Below are 20,237 nucleotides of genomic sequence, written 5' to 3' on the forward strand. Positions count from 1 at the left end.
TTTCATTCAGTACTTTATGTAGGCTACTGCTTCATACAGCGTCTGTTTTGAATACAGTTCAACATAAGCTACTATTAATGAGTGGAGTCTACGTTTTTTAATCAGTTTTAATTTGATAAACATGACACAATATAACATCGCAACGACATGAAAAGAGTGTTTACTGTTATAAAAAACTGATTTGAGAGCTTTAGAGGAACTAAAAGTGTTCGAATAAACACGAAACACACGTGATCGTTGTCATGCGGTGAATCCGGCCAATCGTGGAACAGCTGTGTCGTCATCAGCCCACGTGCAGCCCAGTGCAGCCGCTCTTGAGAAGCTGCGCTGGCTGAGTTCTCCGGCTACTCTCGAATCGCTCTCGCGGTACTTTGATGGCATACGTCACAGTCACGTGGTGTCGGCGCTGTATCAAGTCGGACAAAATTTCTAACCGGCATGCACTGCTTTAAGTCAGCCGCCGATCGGTCTGCGCAGAGCTGCATGAAGTCGAACAAGCCTTAAATTTCTATGGTATCGCTGTCGAAGAGTAATTGGCTGGTGAAGCATAGTTAGGCTACTTATTAGAGTTAACGAAAGTTATCAGGAGCATAATGTTTGAAACTGATATCATAACACATTTCAGTAGACCAGGAAGATTTTAAAACGAGCGGTTCATTCATAAAGGCTGATTTATATATTTTTTTATAATATAAAAAATAAAAAAAAATATGTAGGCTACGCGTCAGTTTTCATTAATATTTCTGCGTCGTTGTCCACAGTGACTTGCAATTACACATGTAGAGGGAGCATGTGAAACCTGATGGAGGGGTATAGCAGTCTAATCACAGCACTTGTAGTCCGCGTAGAATTGACGCGTTATTACATTTTTGGAGAAGTGCACGTCAGAGTGCGCATAGGCTACGCGTGCTACACACAGCTTACAACGTAGCTACGGTGAGAGTTCGACGCAAAAGTATAAATTTGGCTTAAATCCGTAAGATCTTACCTTCATGCTGTGGAAATACAAACAGGAAGACAGAACACAATGAGCGCAGCACTGAAAAGGGGCGGGGCTTCATTCAGTCACCACAACATAAGCCATGTTTCCATCACCCTTATGCACATTTTGAAGTAACGCATCAGAAACTTGTGATGGAAACGGCAAATTTCAAAAACAAAATTCATCATTCGCAGAAAAAAAACAACTTAAGCTGGCTTGAGGTGGTTTTTGACTTGTGCGAAAAATAGTTAATTTGAATAATGGGAGATGGAAACGCATTTGCCGAATAAATTCTGATTAGCATTAAACCCACGTAACTAATCGGCTGTTTCCGCTGATGGAGTTTTATTTACTGTTGGTTACTTGTTACTGATACCACCATCATCCGCTCGAAGCTACTTAACCTAATTATAACCTAATGACCTAATGTTTTTTGCGAACTTTGAAAAGATTTGCTTCAAGTTTGGATGGAAATCCAGCTATTGTCTTTGACTCAAACCAATGTGTTTTAGTTATTATAACTGAAGACAAACTTGTCTTATAAGTGTGACAGTATTTCTGTTATATTCATATTCCATGCAACTTGTCTGAAAAGAAAATATTATTTGGTATATATTTATAAAAATATTGTACTGGTCAGTATTTTCGAGTGTTTCAATACAACCTTTAAGGGTAAAGAACATCTCTAAAAACAACTGTTATTCCAACAAACCGTTAATTTATTTATTTAAACGTTTTAATCATGCTTGTTATACATCAGTAAAGATGGTCAAATGAATGAAGGAGAAATTACGTAACTAGAAGTAGAAATATCACTGGCCTTACATTAACCCAATAAATATAGTCATATAGTTGCCATTTATAACACAAGTTATTATGAAATAGGCTGTAAAACAGGGCCTTGTTGTTCTGTCATGGCTTTACTGTAACTCTTGTCCTCACATTGATCAACCAGACTCAAGCCACTTATCACTACACGTTAGACAGTAATGATCTATAAAGAAGAAACTTCATCCACTGCCCACTTTTGTGCAAACAGACCATAAATGGCACTGATAAAAGGACTGTAAATATTGTCAAGTCTCAAAGGGCATTCGGTGGTATCAGTCAGAGTCTGAGCCGCGCCGAGAACAGCACAACCTTTGACAATTTCTCTTATATTTTGAATTTTAATACAGATTCATCACAATGTGTACTGGAAAGTGTGCGCGGTTAGTGGGGCTAATACTTCTACCCTCGGCTTTTTTGTGTATAATAGCCAATATACTTTTATTCTTCCCTAATGGGGAAAACCTGGAATCTGACCAGATTTCCCTGCAGGTCTGGCTTATGGGAGGTGTTCTTGGTGGAGGACTATTTGTGAGTATTCAGTCTTTCTGGATTTGATGGTCATATCATTCATGTGTTGACTGAACTTGGCTTTTTAATGAGAAAACTAATTTGGAATTTATAGGAACTTAGTCAAATGAATAGAACTGACTTATGGTGAATTCAGGTTGACTGGGACACTTTTTCCCAGTCATCTCAATGGCAAAATGTGTCCCACTCAACCTGAATTCACCCCTATGTTTTAGACAGGACATCAGATACGTCAAACACACTGACTACAGGCCTCTGTGCGTATGTGCCATTTTCTTTACTGAATATGATATGGCATAACGATTGATAAAGAGAAATAGAATTGTTGAATCATTTGTGTGTTATTATAAGAAACTGCACTGTAGTTAGGGGAATGTATCTGAATAAAGGAACCTTTGATTTGAGGAACAAGGATGTGGCGATTAAGTACTATTATTAGAAACAAGAGCCTATTACGCATGCAGAGCTTCACTGCCCACACCCTGAAAAATTGGTTTATTGACATTGTAACATCCTGGATATGACCATAATGGATTAATCCGGAGTAAAGTTACATCACATCAATCAAGCAATAATTGCATTTACACAGGATCATGATGTGTGCAGATAGAAATGCTACAGAAAAATTGGACTGAGTTTGATGTGTAGGTTTGTGCATTTTGGTGTGAGAAAACACTTAAACTCTTAAAAACAAAGGTTTCAGAATGGAGTTTTCTCTGCAATGTCATAGAAGAGCAATTTTGAGTGAATAGCTCTTAAAGGGACAGTTCATCCAAAAATAAAGAGTCTGTCATTATTTACTCACCGTCAAGTTGTTCTAAACCTGTATGTGTTTCTTTGTTCTGTTGACCACGAAAGAATATATTTTGAAGAATGATGGTAACCAATTAGTTGCTGGCCCCTACTGATTGTTTTTCTTTCATATGGAAGTCAATGGTGGGTGAGTAAATGATCACAGATTTTTATTTTATTTTTGGGTGTACTGTCTCTTTAAGAACTGTTCACCCAAAATTGCTCTTCTATGACATCACTGTGAAAACCCCATTTTGGAACCTTTATTTGTAATAGTTTAAGTGTTTTCCCCCACAAAATGCACTAAATTACATTTCAAACTCACTCCATGTTTTCTGTAATATTTGTATTTGCACAAAGCATGAGTCTGTGACCTTTTCTTGTAAGATTGTAATAATCAAAAGAACCCTTTCCCTTTGGTACAATGTAAAGATTCAATGCATGGTAAAGGTTCTTCAAGGTACTTATTTCAAACGGTGGACTTTCTTGAGTGAGATTGCCTCAGTATGTATGTATTATATATTATATTTAAGCCAGAATGAGCTGATGATACATTTCATTAAGTATACACTAAGATATGATAATTGTATCATTAAGAAATACAAACACTCTTTAAAACTGCTTTGAAGCTAATCTTCTGACCTTGACATCACAGTTAATGATAAGTAAATTTCCACTCACTTTCATTCATCAGATGATGTGTCCAAGCTGCTCAGCCATCAGAGCCGGGGGCAAAGGCTGCTGTGGGGCAGGTTGCTGTGGAAACCGTTGCCGTGTGAGTAAAATATGTAAAATCACTATCAATATTATTGATCTGCCTGCATTGACACCATTATATGAGAACTGAACTTAGCTGAGACGATGACATCATGGTTGCCTCCAGAGTGGATATATGAATGTATATATGAAGAGTTCAGATGCAAAAGCCTCTAAGTGCCATCTGAAAATTTCTTCTAGAATGATCATTTTTATCAAGCTCGTATATTTAAGTTCAGTAATTTCACTTAAATGGCAATGAAAATGAATTGTCATTTAAGTGAAATTACTTAACTTAAATATACAAGCTTGATAAAAAATGATCATTCTAAAAGAAATTTTCAGATGGCACTTAGAGGCTTTTGCATCTGAACTCTTTTTTTTCACAACAAAAATGAACCATCACTAAACTAACTTAAGCTGGACTATGACATTATTTTCCTCTAGACACAAACTTTGTTGCATTATTTTATTAGTTATCTCTGTAAAGCTGCTTTGAAACAATCTGTATTGTAAAAAGCGCTATATATAAATAAAGGTGACTTGACTTGACTTGACTCACTAACAACAAGATACTCACTATAGAGGAGATGTACAATGTGAAAATATTCCAGAATAATAAGGCTATTTTGATTGTTGATTTCATGCAGTTTTTGTTTTGTACAGATGCTGAATTCTGTTTTCTCGTCTGTATTTGGCATTATTGGGTCGGCCTACTGTGGTTGTGTTGCCATTGCAGCACTGGCTGTTGGGCCAAAATGCAGAGTGTTGGGTGACAAATGGGAATATCCCTTTGAGGAGAAACCAGAGTAAGAACACTTAAAACCTAAAAGAAAAATCAAAGGAATGCAATGGAGTTAGTTTAGTTGTTAATATAGATAATTATAATACTACAGTCAGCACGTTTAATGTGAATTTAATGTCAAAATTGCAGTTGATTGTGTGTCCACTAGATGAGGCCCTTCTCCTGCACTCCATCTAAAGCTCCTTCTCTCTTCTTTCTGTCTCGCTGTAACAGTAACAGCAGCAGTTACCTGGTGGATGAGACTCAATGGTCCAAATGTGTGTTTCCCGAGAATATGGTTCTCTGGCACATTGTGCTGTTCTCCATACTTCTGGGTCTGGCTCTGCTACAGATGATACTCTGTGTCATTCAGGTCGTGAACGGATGCGTGGGCTGCCTCTGTGGAGACTGCCGAAAAAGAAAATCGGTACATTTTACATAAACATTGAAAAAGCATTTACATTAACATAAAAAAAAAAAAAAATTAAACAGAACGTAATTTCTTGAGCAAAAACAACATTGACTTGTAATAGAGAAACACTTTTTTTGTACAGGAATTATAACCAGTATTATAACCAGTGTTGGGGAAAGTTACTTTTAAAAGTAATGCGTTACAATATTGTGTTACTCCCTTAAAAGTAACACTTTTTTTTAGTTACTTTTTATGGAAAGTAATATGTTACGTTACTTTTGCATTACTTTTTCTCAACTGGGCTGGTGAGAAAAAGTAACAAAAGTCATATTTTTGGCAAATGTAAAGGGTCTTTCACGACAACATTCAGCAATGAAAACAAAAAATAAACATGTGATGTTTATCTAAAATCATTTTTGTTTATTAGTTATTGAATTGGATAATCGAATGTCAGCGGCAAAGACATTAATGTGAGATTAAATTCATAAAGTATATGTTTCATTTAACATATTTAATTATTGCAGGTTTGTGTAATATTCGGAGTTTGCACTTCACTGTTTTTATTCATTTTGAGGAATACTGAATCTATTTTTGTGCAAGTGAGATGAGTGAATGCTCACGTCTAGAACATACAGTACATCATGTTCACACAACGCCTCTTACTCGTGATTTCACTCAACGTGTACAGGAGAGCTGTTAGTCAATAAACAGGAAAACAAATTAACTTGCATTACTCATTTGAAAAAGTAAGTGTAAGATAAATGTATTTAATATACAGTTTGAGTAATGAGTTATTTTCTAGTTACTTGAAAAAAAGTAATCCGATTATGTAACTCGTGTTACCCCCAACACTGATTACAACCGGTTACCATTTTAGTCTTTGAGGTCAATCAAAAACAGACAAATCCAAACCTTTAAGACCTCTGAAATAATGACCTCTTCAACACTAAAATAATTAGATGTGTTTTTCATATATTGGGCTTTGAGACTGATCTCTTTTCTCTGTATACAACAGGATGAAGGAGGTCTGTGAGATCTGCCAAGGAGGGAAATAACAACATCAATAAACAAAACAACGATCTTGATCTGGAATAATAGGACAAGAGCTTTCACACAGACTGCTTATAAATAATGCAATAAGCATCACTAAAAATGGTTGTTGTGTGTAAATTTAACCTTATTTTAACTTTATTCTGTATTTTTCTAGTACTATTGTAACAGTAAATTATAACTGTCAATCAATAAAAAAAAAAAAAAACGAATTAATCACACGTTTTCTGTAATTAATCGCACCTCACATTAACATTTGTAATATATATATTTTATTGCATTACATAATTTCACACTGAATCTCCAAATAGAACAACATAAAGACGGTATATTTTAAATATTTGTTTAATGGCATCTTTTACTGAATGAAGGCCTGTATGATTGCTACTGATGTCTCTTTTAAATGGATTATTTTCTCTATTTCTTGGGTTGAAATGAGCAAATTTTATTGGTTTTGTTGTTTTTGACCCATGTAACCTTTTGTATTTAAAATATCAAGCTCAAAACTACCATGATTTTGATAGAAATTGTGTGGAAATTCTTTTATTAAAACTAAAACGTATGCATTTTGGATAACAAATCAGGTCCTAATGATCCAAAGCAACTGTCTTTCACAATAAACATGATTTTCTGAAATGTATTATGCTTCCCTCATGACCCATAAAACTTAGTTTGGTGGCATAAATTATTAACTTAAAATAAGCAATGTCTATCTTTAGACTTGGCATCAGATTGCATGAGAATAAGATTTCCTTTACAGGTTACAAAAATACCCATGAGTGTTTTCTTTTTCTGGTATATTTGGCAGGAGGCATCAAGTTTGTTTCCATTGCATTTGGGTTGAGACTCTGACAGCATGTGTTGGCTGTTTTCCCATTTGCTTTTTAAATGCTTTGATAAAGCCAACATGTTCAAATTTGCTTCCCATCTCAACATCTGTGCCATTCTCTATTTTCTTTAAAATCACTGCTTTCACTGTTGTATCCCTATTGTGACACCGGATCAAACCGGATCTTGCAACACAGCAAAAACTGTAGGTCAAACCCCCCTGTTGGTGAAGGCCAGATTTGCAGCTGAGACAACATTCATACATTGAAACCAGGGAATGTTGGTCCATTCTCAATAAGAGCGTGAGATTCTTTCACAGCGCTCAGCAATGTCTACTGTTATTTGCATATGAATATAAAGTCTATTGACCCTGTGTTCACGTTGTAACCACAGCAGTCCTCCACTCGAATTTCCACGTAATCCTATAGCTGCACAAACACCCATTTGAAGCCCAAGATAGGATAAAGGCTGGAGAATCTCAAAACCAGCTTACTGATTTGATGTAGACATACTACACATGCCTCAGCCACAAGGGCGGAGAGGCGACAGCATGTCCTAGTCCACATTACTACGTCAGCTTAATGTATAGACAACCTGTTCAAACCAGCCAGAGTGTTCCAGGAAAGGATGTTCTGTTCTTATGGCCACAGAGATCATGCATGTAAACACACGCACACACGCACGCATGCACACTCAGACACAGCCCTATAATAACTGCATGACATTTTTGTTTCACATATAATTAGACAAAAAGGGAAAGAAGCGGTTGTAATGAAAGCTTTGTCATGGACCCATCCACACTAATTCAATGACCGTCCACCAATTAGACACAGAGAACAGACACAAAACACTCATCAACCTCAACAATGGAGACCAGAAAAGCGCTGGATCAGAGCTTGTGAACCGATGTTATGGAATTCAATAAAGTACACTATGTAACTTTTGGCCCTCTAGCGGTTAAAAAACAAAACTGCATGCATTTTGCAGAGGGACATTGTTTTGGTTGTGCTTCGTCTCTGTGTGACTGTGCGAATGAATATGATTATACTGCTGATAAAACATTCACTATAGTTTTAAGAGATATAACCAGATTAGGATAAAGATAGGCTAAGGATCTCAAGCTGAATAGCTCAAGTCGTTACTGTATTTTTACCCATTAATACACACGGTACTTCCTTGAAAATAAATTCGAGGCCAGCGCTGCAACAACCATAATGAAATGAGCCTTCACGATAGATAATGCTTTACAATGAGCGCTACAAATCTAAGCGCATTTATCTGTTCAATAAAATACCTTACTCCCCTGATGAGTAATAAAAACACCGTAATCTATGCGTCGCTTTTACAACATTTCAAATCCTTCAGTTCTTGCCATCTCCAAAAAGACAAGTCAATGTTGATTCTTGTTTTATGATTCTTCGAGCTCTTCCCTGGAGGATGGAGATTTAACTGCTCCATGTCTACTTTTCTCACTCATTGTGAAACTAATCTCTGTCACTCCCACACCAGACACACGTCAAAGTAGCCGGAGCAACTTCTCTCTATTTACGGATGTGACAAAGACGCACGGACAAGTGACGTATGTACGCATTTTCCCGCGAAAACCATCCTGACATGGTCTAAAATATGAACAATTATAATAGGTTTACCATAGTAAATCAGGGTAGGATAAGAAGAATTTATGATGTATTGACTTCATTTTCATTTTGAACAAAAAAGTTACATTTAAATTCAGACATCATTCTGTTTATTACATCGTATTTCCATTTACTCCATTAATCCTGATGACATTAAAGAGGATTTGTCTAAATAGGTCTCTAAGAATGCAACATACATGCACAAACTTGGATCGCAATCCTGATGGATCAATGCATGTTTTTCTCAGTATGACTCATTAACTAAAATGACAAGTAACATCTGTGAATTTAGGAATTTGACGCTGACTTGTGAGCTCACACACGCCCCAGGGAATAATGTGTGGCGGGGAGGTGGATTGTTGACATGAAAAAATTGGAGGGGCAGTTTTGGGGAGTGGATATTTTAGTTGAGAACAGGGTGGGAAAACTGGTCAAAAGCGATCTGAGCTGGATTAGGGCTGTGCACTGAAGCCATGCAACAGCTCTCAGCCTCAGACGTCACGCCCACGGACCGTTGGCTGAATGCATAAGGCACACAAAACTGGAAACACTTAAGGAGTTTTGAAGTCGTCATCTGATTGGTTGAATGTGTGTCGCGTTCTTAACGGTCCGCCTGGAAACATAGATGCCGGGAAGCCAAACCCCCTCATGGAAGAAGAACGCCGTCGTGTTTACAACCAAATGCAACTTAAATACAACTAAATGCTGGATTTTGAAAAGTATGTGAAATATGTAAAGTTTGCAGCATAGACTCTTTAAAACACGTCCAAGAGTTTTACACACTGGTCTGTTAGGGACACGCCTCTAAACATGACGCCGAACAAAAAAAAACGTGATTGGTTGCTTTACGTGTCAATCAGACAGCCTCTGGCCTCTTGGCCAATGAAAGCTGCGATGGAGACCTGCCATCGTCAGTCTGAAGGTCTGGCTACGTGAGATAGGCAACAGCATGCGTGTAAGCTCTGCAGGAGAGAGTAAACACTCATGAAATCACTCATTGTCCTCTGAGAGTGTGTATGTGCCAACTCAAAGACAGCTGTCAGGCGTTCCATTTGTTTTTAGGTTTCTGCAGGTTTTTGTCATTCTGTTATATTCACACTTGTGTTAAATGCTTGTGCTTTCCTACAAAACTTAAGCACATTTTTTTTCTTCTTTACTATCGCTTATTTACCCGTCATGGTATTTTGAAAGCAAGTATCTACCAGTGATTCTTTCCACTGAATAAAGATACATCTTGCTGCTCTGTTGCTGTACTACAGTTGATGGCATTGATCTAAGTAATTAATCTTCTCTCAGTGTCACACAAAACAAAGAGAGTTGATTAGATTTGGCTACACCATCAACAATAAAGGGGGAAACACCATGGAAAACCTGACATAATAGTTAGAATATATGGCACATATGGCATTTTTTCTTTCCCCCAACCATTAATAATGAATCTTAATTATTTACTGTAATACAGACTTATAGAAAATCAGCCTTGCATGCTTTCAGCAAATAACAGATTATAAGAATCAAATGTTAAAAGTTGTATTACATAAACAGAAACAGTTTCTTTGCTTGCCCCATGCATGAATGATACAATGCACTGCTGTCTGTAATTGTGACCTTGATTGTTTCATCTCACTTCTGTGATAGTTTGCACAGTTGCTATTCCTAGCCTGTGATATCTGACCTCAACAACACCATTTCATTAAACAGCCTGCATAAGGGCCAACGAATCACTCATGAGGTATCAGTCAAATCCCAGTTTAAACATGTTCTTTACTTGCAGGAGCAAGGTTTTCAGGGTTTAGGATGCATAAGCCAAGCATTATAGGTGTGCAGGTGCTTGACGCCCTTTTTCAATTGAACAACCATTTTAACAAAGTTATAAAAGGATATTTAGTTTTAAAAGTGAGGAAGGAGAGAGTCAGTAGCCTAATACAACAGAAATTATTTAAATTCTCAGTTTTGTTAAAACCCTCCATGCAGGTCTGAGATCAGTTTTCATCTGGATCTGGGTACTTTGTTATATAAAAGCTTAAAATGAAAACTAATGAGTGATTTATCCCACTCTTTCAGACACTGGCTTACAATTCACTGTCTGCTTATGTGTGTTGGGTCGAAACGTTGCACATTTTAATAAACTGATTTGTGGAAGCAGCAGTGACAGTGTGCCCGTTTTTGTTCACTCTAGTGCTTTATTTGATCACGCACCTGCCTAAGGTATTTTTTGATGTGCGCATACTTTGAATGCTTATGTGTGTCAGTCATTGAAAATGCTTCAGTTCAGATCTGCAAAATTCTTCTTCACGCACCTTGCTTGTCAAAGTTAGGAAAAAAGGGGAGGAGTTAAACAGGAGAAACAGGTGAGACGAGGAGAGAGAGAGAGAGAGAGAGAGAGAGAGAGAGAGAGAGAGAGAGAGAGAGAGAGAGAGAGAGAGAGAGAGAGAGAGAGAGAGAGAGAGAGAGAGAGAAATTAAATATGGAACATAAAATTGGCTTCATTCAGAGAGAACATTTTTTTGGGCCAAGTCAAAAACAATGAGAATTTTAATTGCTTGTTTTTTTTTTTGGAGTGTGTTCTAAAGGGGATTGAGTTCAGAGTGCAAATCAGACCACAGCTAATGAACCGAAGAAATAAAATCCACCACAACTCATAAAACAATTTCCTGCTGTCCGATTTGGACGTTACACAATGAGAATTCAAAGAAAATCTCAGGGTTTATTTACCCTTTTAACACTGTTCCTGAGTCAGCCTCCAAACTAACGCCTTCAGAGCTATAGGACAAACTCAGACTGCTCTCTGTTCAGTGGCAAACAGATTAATGCTATTGGTACCAAGTCACACAATACTAATGACCATCAATGGGGGGCCTTGGCCTTCAACCCAGATTGTGCAGCAGACTTGCTGTTTAGAATTCTAATCCGTTTCTCCTTTGGAATTGGCCTCTGTAAATTTCCACTGGTGAAAACAGCAAACAGGCTGTCAAAACGAATAAGGGCGTAAATACACATTTCCCGGTATGCTGGTGTTGCTGGTATGCGTTTCTCGAAAGTGTAAAGATGAGCTTTTTTAACTCATAAGAATTTTCCATGCTATACTATAGCCTATATAGATTGGGACCATATGTGATCCGAAGTATAGTGTTAAAATTAACACTTTAAGTGTTAATTTGACACTTCGTTTTTTACTGTGATTTAATTAGATACGGAGTGTTCAATGATGCTGGGTGTCTGAATTTAAGAGCATGATGCCTAAACATGTAGTTATATGTATAAAAACAAATGGCCAAGAGTTATGATCTAAGATTTTTGTAAAAAAAAGTCTAAACAATTAAAAAATTATTATAAATCCAAAACACTAAAACATCATAATGGCTGTGAGGGCAGTTTATGCATTACAACATTTAAAGTATAGGCTATACAGTATGAGAGAAAAACGAGGGGAGGTGAATATTCTCTCAATGACTTCTAAGAATGCATGAACGTGTCACAGCACACAAAGGATATTCAAAAGAACTATAATCCCATCTATTGCTATCATTTGGGTTTGTATTTCTTTACATGTCCACTAATTAAATTAATCATGCATGTGGTTGAAAAATATATAGCATTTGCAATTTACCAGCAACACTCAAAGCCAAAACTCAAGAAACTCAAGTCCTTGCACGTTTGAAACCTCTATACAGTTTCATGAATCGATCCTGAATAGTGAGAATGTTTCCCCATGCCATGCGTTACTGGAGACCTGCCAGCACACTATAGCAAACTGAGTGAAAGAAGAGGAGGAGGAGGAGGAGGAGGAGGCAGGGCGTGCTGCTCAGATAAGCTATTTAAAGCTGAACGTTCAGTGTGCTCAAAACTAAAAGCTTTCCATGTTGTCATACTGAACGGGTCCTGCCATCGCCAGTGAACTGCCAGCGAGTTGTGAGAAGTCACTTGGAATTTGAAGATTTGTCAGCGTGACAGTGACGAAGTTCGTGCAAGAACCAATCGGTGAGTCCAGTTGATTACGTTCATTTTTATTAACATTATTTTAAAAACACCGAAATAGCGTACAAATTCCAAAGTAAATTCGCAGTCATATAAGGGTAAACACAGACACACTGAAGGTGTGTGTCAAAAGTGGGAGTGTCAGTCTCACAATACTGTCAAACTTGCTTCAGGGACTGCAGGTATGTCATTTTAAAGGGAAAACAACGTAAAAGCCTGGCCTGATAATTAGTTTAAATGTATGTAAGCTAGCTATATTCAATTTAACAGACAATAACCATAATTTTAGGCTGTTAAACTACTCGTAATGTGCAGTAAAGCCTAATAATATACATTGCTTTCGACAAGAATACTCTTTTACAGTAACATTTTTAAAAGTGTGTTTAGAAAATATGAGTCACTTTGTATTTTCACAATGAAAGCTGTTTATTTTTTATAATTATTCATTTACAGAGTGCTATATTTTAGGTTGTTTAGGTAGGCTACTGCTTTGTTTTGTCTTTGTATGTAACACTGCATTGCCCATGTTTATCATTGCGTAGAAAGTCTAATTTTGATTAATAGGTCTATTCATTCATCACGTGACCTTATATTTGATCATCTATTTTATTTACGGCAACCAAAATAAATCGTTTACAAGACAGTTTTGGCAATCACAGCTTCTATTTATTTTTAACAGTATAGCTTATAAAAAAGATTCATTTTATCGTGTACCACAAAAAATCTGACAGGTTGAATTCCCTGAGGGTTAAATTCATTATTAAAACAATAAATCAATCCACGAACTCTAGTCATTCAGGCAGCATTACATTTGCTCGTTAGACGTTTATTCATCACAACAGCAAAGAAGGTGCTCAGGTAGGCTAGTCCTATCTTACTTTTCCCTTAAAGAGATTTACTTTTCTCCTGAACTCTGGCTGATCTCTTGCAATGAGATTTTATGTAACGTAGCTTACTTTTCAGCGAATGATGCGTCTGGACCAAGAATAGCCTTGCTGTTTGCATATGGAAATCATTAGAGATTTTGTAAACATTCTTTGATAATTAATAATTGATATGCTTTCGCCTGTACACAGTCCCCTCTCCCCCCATCGCCCGAGTGGACCACCGCGTGCCCGAGCCGAGCGTCACGTACTGCACATACACACAAAAATACTCAATGGGAAAGCGCGTGTGCGCGGGCACGCGGGGGGTGGGGTGCACTATTAAAAATAAAGGTTCCAAAAGGGGGGTTTCGCAGTGATGCCAAGAACCATTTTTTGGTTCTACAAAGAACCTTTTAGGGAAACGTTCTAAAAAGAACCATGTTTTTATTATTGTGAAGAACATTTTAATAATCTAAAGAACCGTTCCTCACTATAAAAAACCTTTTGTGGAATGGAAAGGTTCTTCATGAAACCATCAACGCCAATTAAGAACCTTTATTTTTAAGAGTGTAGGGGTTGACAGAAATCAAAATCATAAAATTAAATAAGAAAATTAAGATCCTTCACTCAAATGTATGATGATCCTTTTTTACCAATTAATTAGGGATCAGTTCTTAAAATATATCTTATAGTGTGAAGAAAATCTAAAGAACCCTTTTCCTCTATAAATAACCCTTTGTGCACTGGAAAGATCCCATGAATGTTGAAGGTTCGTCATGGAACCATCCCAATAAAAAAAATTAAATATATATATATATTTTTTAAGAGTGCAGGCCAAGAAAAGGGCTGTCAGCCTCGTATTATATTCTTACACCATTTAAGTAGAGACAGATACTGACACAAATATACTAAAAATGTATATTATGATTACCTAATTTATTCAATTAAAGCTTATAGTTTTATATATGTAAAAAGTACAACTAAGTTGCAGTATTAATATGTGTAAACCTGTGGCGGGATTTTAAATAAGTGTGAATGCACTTGTTATCCTTTTCTTCTTTAACCTTGAGGAAAAACTTTAATGAACACACAAGCTTGTTGAGAAAAAAGGCAGATAACACTATTTCGATGGTCCACTTTAGACATTCTACTAAGTAACTGTACCTAGCAACAACATGTTAACTAACTCTATTATTAGTAGACTGTCTACTTAATATCTGCTAACACTTTATTTTGATGCTCCACCAACAGACATTATACTGACTAGAAGTAACTTTGCAACTACATGTCAGCTTATTCTAACCCTGACCCTAACCTTACCAGTCTTCTACTAATGCTCTAATGAGAGTTAGCTGAGATGTAGTTTCAAAGTTAGTAGATTTTCTAAAGTGGACCATCACAGTAAAGAGGAACCAAAAGACAATATGTGGTTGTAATAATAATAATAATAAAAAAGGCATTCAAATAAACCTCTGGAATTCTACGCAATTCCGAGAATACTCTGCGATTTGCGGGTGTATAATTGGATGTGTGCATAAAGTGTCCCATTCTCAGAAAAGAGTCTCAGATGGAGGTAAAGAGGAATGAAGAAGTGTCGTAAAGATTACCAAACCATTTTAAGCCGCAGTTCTCAGAGTGTACTTAACCTATAAGAGACAAAACACAGGCATACAGATACACAAACACATGGCTCGCAATGTTTAGGAAATGACATGGAGAGGTCCATCAAGTCTAGATTAAACACCCTATAAGGATGTGTATGTGTTTGCATCTGCTTTGTAGGACATGTATACAAGTGCATGTCTATGTCACAAGCAAACAACTTAAAATTGTACAAGTCTTGCGTCATTTCTGCGTCATTTCTTTCCAAAAATAAGACTTTTCTCCATTCTAATGCCTCCTCACCCTCTTTTTACCAAACATTTTTCTGGGCCTTGTCACTAATGCATTTTGCCAGAAAATGAACACACAGAGAACTAAGAAAAAAACCTGCAATTCCCCCGACATGCCCTTCCGCATTAATTATGTTTTGAGTGAGTTATGAAAAGGACTGAGAGGAGAAAAGAAAAGAGAGGAATGGTTACGGATAAATGCACATCATATGATTGGCACGAGATGTAATGGAAAAGTGTAAGTCTGTGTGTGCGCCTTTACTGGAACCAAGGGAAATTTAATAAAAATAACATTCACCTTTGCTGTTCAGCGTCAGTATTGGAAAATATTTCGGACAAAATGTTCTTCACAAACGCTCAGAGTTTCTTGGGTTATTGATGCAAACCATCTGAGGTAGTAATACAGATTATGAAGAGGTTATTTCGACATAGTTTGCCATACGCAAATCATTTCATCAGTAGTCTTTATGCCTATAATGAAAAGAAGACATTTTGCTGAAACCTGAAAAACTGAATTAAACAAAACTGAGTGAAACCAAACTATTTTTTCTTATCATTTTGACTGTTTAAATAATCAAAATCTGAAGATATGAAACTGCAAAATGATCATAACTCAAACTCAAACATTAGCAGTGGCTAAGTGCATTTAATCTGAATTTTATAGACTCAGGCAAGTTAATAAGCTGAATGAAAACAGATTTCCAATGATTTATGAGTTCACCACTCATAAATCATAGGGGAGGGTTGGGTGGGAACAGAGTTATACATGACAGTAAACGTCCATATTTCTGTGGCGTGTGGTGACATGGTTTTGTGACAGTCGTTCTACTAGTTCAATATGTTTCTGTGTGAGAGACATGCAGCTGGATGGAAAACATCTTTCTGCCCTGCATGCATTGCATTGGATGCTTGACAACTATGATCTAATGACCTTTTACACAAGCTCTGTTGTAGTTTGTGATCCCACATCCCATTCAGCATGTCTTTTTTGTTGTTGTGCAAACATGCACCCAAGAATATTATGCAGGTCGGCCACTATAGTGTTCCTTATTACATTGGTTTCTGGAGCAGACAGAATTCATAGAGCATATAAGAAGTGTAAAAGCCAAGTCATTAAAAATTAACCATTAACCCTGTATACTACAAACCAAAGGCTATGCAAAACCATGGAAAAAAAGCTGATAAGAGATGCATTGGCCACTCAGTCACATAAAGCTCTTTTGTCTTTGGCTGTAGGTTCTAATAAAAGTTAACTGAGCCGTACAACTAAACCCTCTGTAAACTCTCATATTCAACAACTGCAGGGTGCATCACTTCAAACATGAGTTTATTAACAAACTATAACTCTGATTGTATTCGTCTGAAAGAAGAATGAGGCCGGGCGAGTAAATCATGGGGTGATTTTCATTTTTGGGTGAACTATCCCTTTAAAAGTGATTTACAAACTGCCTATCTTTACAAAACTACCCGTCTCAATCAGGGAACTTGACCTGGCGCATAATTCCCAATCAAGGATTTATTAGATCGGATGTCTCCGGTCAGTCTATCCAATGACGTCGCTCTATGGGATTAGAGTTTGAGTTGAAGTCTGCATGCACACACGGCTGTAATGAGATTATGCATAAAACCCATGGTCACTGGGGAGTTTTAGAAAACTAATAAACACAACAAACTGCAGCTGTTTACAGTACAGTACTGTAAGAAAGACCAATTTCAATCGACTTTTTCCCACTGCTGGTTCAAAAAGAAACGCTATTTGGTTGGGTTGTTGTTATGAATGATAGAGTAAAGTCTGCAGGCAAAGGACTGGTTTGTCTAACAGGTGTTTCTCTTGTCTTTTAGCGCCACCTGCTGGTGAAATGGGTGTAAAAATGCTGCAGTGCTTCCCCTTCTACAGACGCTGCAAGGAGAGGTGCAAAAGACAGTGCCCTCCTGAGACGGGTGAGATTTATTATTATCAAACTTCATAATGCCAAATTGTACTTGAGAATGGGCAAATGATAAACTGGTAGCTTAAAATACAAGCAGTGGAAACGGTGTTTTCTAATGTGAAGTGTAAACCTGAAAAACACACATAGCGAAAACAACTTCATTACAAGTTACCAATTCCAGTGTCACTTGGGTAAATGACTAGTATCTGATTTTATTACTCGCACTGAATGTATAGGCTCAAAGATGCACTAGTTTTCAACACGAGTGAAAAACAAGAAACAGTTGATTTGTGAGGAGAGCAATCACGTTTATTTTCTAAAATCGATAGAAAAGTGAACACCTCAATGTTGCAATAAATCAAGGTCGACACAAAGCTTCTTAAACGTCGACTACAAACACTCAGAAAAGTCTTAGTAAAGAGCTCAAAAAGGGCAATACCCTTAGAAAAGGTATCTTTAATATAATGGATAAATTAATTAATGTTCAGTAAAATGAAATGGTCAGAGCCTACTTACACTGGACGTGCTGGTTTCGGTTTCAGTCATGTCCTCATCTGATAAATGAAACATTTGCTAATGCCCTCACATTCGCATAGAGTAGCCTTGTTGACACGTTTGGGTAAACGATATATAATACCTCAAATGCCTGGTAGATGGCGATGTCGCTTCTTTTGTAGATTAAATAAACTGCTGCAGAAAAGATTAAAGTGATAGTTCACCAAAAAATTAAAATTCTGTCATCAATTAGTTACTCACCCTTATGTCGTTCCAAACCCGTAAGACTTTCATTCATCTTCAGAACACGAATGAAGATCTTTTTGATGAAATCTGAGAGTTTTATGTCCGTCCGTTGACAGCTACGCAACTATGCTTCAAAAAGTTCATAAAGAGATGTAAAACTAATCCATATGAATTGAGCGGTTTAGTCCAAATTTTCTGAAGAGACTCGATCGCTTTATACTGTATGATGAACAGATTGAATTTAGGCTTTTATCCACATATAAACATACATCAGCTCACACATCAGTTGTGGAAAAGGGAAGCTCGAGCATGTTCGCTTGATGTGCGAGAACCAATGAGGTTCATTCTCGTGTTACGCATCAGGTTTGAGCTTCAGCAAGAACCAATGAGGTTTGTTCTTGCGCATCAAGCAGGTTCGGTTGAGCTTCTGTTTATATTCGCTGATCAATGTTAATATGTGAATAAAAGACTAAATTAAATCTGTTCATCATATAAAGTGATCGAGTCTCTTCAGAAAATTTGGACTAAACCACTCAAATCATGTGGATTAGTTTTACGATCTCTTTATGAAATTTTGAAGCATCAAAGTGTCAGTTGCGTAGCTGTCAATGGAGCGACAGAAAGCTCTTAGATTTCATCAAAAAGATCTTCATTTGTGTTTCGAAGATGAACAAAAGTCTTACAGGTTTGGAACGACATGAGGGTGAGTAATTAATGACAGAATTTTTCATTTTTGGGTGAACTAACCCTTTACGTTCCATTCTAACTTATTTTCATTTCTACTTGTGTCTTCAGTAGTGGCAAGTGAAGAGCTGAAGCCTCGGTTGTCCTCCACCACCTCTTGGGGCAGTGAAGGGGACAGCGCCAGCAGTCCAACTTGCCCACAGGCCTATTTTTCCCACAAGGCTCGGCTCTCGCTTCGGCACCAGATGGATAGCAACATCAATGCAGTGGACGCCACATACTAACTTTCTTCTGCAAGTGATCCCTGGAGAATCCTTGAAAGTAAACCAGATTTACCGCCCCAATCCAGTTTAAATCCCTCATTGGAGATTGTTTGAGGGGAACTGGAGGACGAGCCATTAGTAGGAACAAGTTTGGACACTCACGAGCGTCACGAGCTGTATGCATTGTAACAATGTCAAGATAAGTGTTTGATGTTCTCTAACAGTAACGGTACAGCTGAGTGGAATTTGGTAAAGGGGGAAATTGTGAAACACATTTTTAGGGGCAACGTTTACATGATCACCAAGTGCTTTTTTGTTCTGTTTAGCCTGTAGCATCTGCCCTCCACCATCTCTGCTATATATGCATCTACACTATCTGAACTGGATGCTTCTGGTTGGTTTTATCAGAGGAGACTCCGATATCTTAAGGCAATTGAGGGTTTTGAGCCAGATATGAATTTGTTTAGCAGTTTACCGATTATTTTGCCTGTCAAATTTAACCATGCTTTGCCTCGTTGATTATAATGTCAGTGCACTGTAAAAGCAACTGAATGTTTTTTTCTTTCACGCAAACGGAAAGGTTTATAAAGCTTATTTTGCTTTCTATGCAAGTTCCATTTTCTAGCCCTTATATACAAGCTGTTCATTTTTATGATGTATAGATTTCAGGACTTTCTGAAACAGACCCCATCATAAACCCATTTTGTTTGAAAAGTATTTGTTTCTATGTAACGTAAAACTAATGTGTAATTATAAAGTTTTTCCATTTTCAACATTTTTAAAAGGTTTTCTCATTGCATGTATAAAACCAGTCGAGTGAATGGTGAAGATGTTTTTCATTGCTTCCGTTTCAACATGTTTGAATAACAGGTTTTAGATTATGTGCATATGGCCATATTTCACTTTATCATGTGCACGTATTAACATTTGTGTTTTGTTAGATGTTAAATATGTATTTGTACACCCTAACCCAGAAAAAGAACAGAAGACATGTTACACCTCTGAAGTCACAATTAATATGAAAGATATTTTTGTATGTTTTGTATGAAACAATGTGTAAATAAATTTTCTAAAGAAATAACAATTGTAATGAGTAAAAAGACAGCAACTAAACTAAATTATAATAGAATAAAAACATCACATGTACTTTTGCTTTCATTGATGATTGTAAAACAATAAAACTGTCAAAAAGAAACAAGCTGTTTTATGCTATTCTTTTAGAAAAGTTGTCTTGAAGTCACCATAATTCAAATTCATAATCTTTAATCAAACTTCCCCTCCT

At 36.9% G+C, this 20,237-nt stretch overlaps 2 protein-coding genes across 2 annotated transcripts; both read left to right on the forward strand.

Annotated features, from left to right (window-relative positions):
- Positions 1-2,087: 2,087 nt before the first annotated feature.
- tm4sf5 (transmembrane 4 L six family member 5) lies at positions 2,088-6,774 on the forward strand. Its single transcript, XM_081391944.1, has 5 exons — positions 2,088-2,341; positions 3,828-3,908; positions 4,556-4,698; positions 4,908-5,100; positions 6,101-6,774. Exons 1-5 carry the CDS (start codon positions 2,171-2,173, stop codon positions 6,116-6,118), a joined length of 606 nt encoding a protein of 201 aa, XP_081248070.1. The 5' UTR covers positions 2,088-2,170; the 3' UTR covers positions 6,119-6,774.
- Positions 6,775-12,451: 5,677 nt separating this feature from the next.
- Positions 12,452-20,141, forward strand: LOC308706359 (uncharacterized protein C17orf114-like). Its single transcript, XM_081391953.1, has 3 exons — positions 12,452-12,581; positions 17,179-17,277; positions 18,804-20,141. Exons 2-3 carry the CDS (start codon positions 17,196-17,198, stop codon positions 18,974-18,976), a joined length of 255 nt encoding a protein of 84 aa, XP_081248079.1. The 5' UTR covers positions 12,452-12,581; positions 17,179-17,195; the 3' UTR covers positions 18,977-20,141.
- The last annotated feature ends 96 nt before the right edge of the window (positions 20,142-20,237 follow it).

The sequence above is a fragment of the Scardinius erythrophthalmus genome (genome assembly GCF_964197995.2).
Source record: "Scardinius erythrophthalmus genome assembly, chromosome: 2".
Taxonomy (NCBI): Eukaryota; Metazoa; Chordata; class Actinopteri; order Cypriniformes; family Leuciscidae; genus Scardinius; species Scardinius erythrophthalmus.

Coding starts and splice junctions, on each gene's coding strand:
- LOC308706359 (XM_081391953.1), top strand. CDS start 17,196: ATGGGTGTAAAAATGCTGCAGTGCTTCCCCTTCTACAGACGCTGCAAG. Junction 17,278..18,803: donor ACAGTGCCCTCCTGAGACGG/GTGAGATTTATT, acceptor TTGTGTCTTCAG/TAGTGGCAAGTGAAGAGCTG.
- tm4sf5 (XM_081391944.1), top strand. CDS start 2,171: ATGTGTACTGGAAAGTGTGCGCGGTTAGTGGGGCTAATACTTCTACCC. Junction 2,342..3,827: donor TTCTTGGTGGAGGACTATTT/GTGAGTATTCAG, acceptor TTCATTCATCAG/ATGATGTGTCCAAGCTGCTC. Junction 4,699..4,907: donor CCCTTTGAGGAGAAACCAGA/GTAAGAACACTT, acceptor TCGCTGTAACAG/TAACAGCAGCAGTTACCTGG.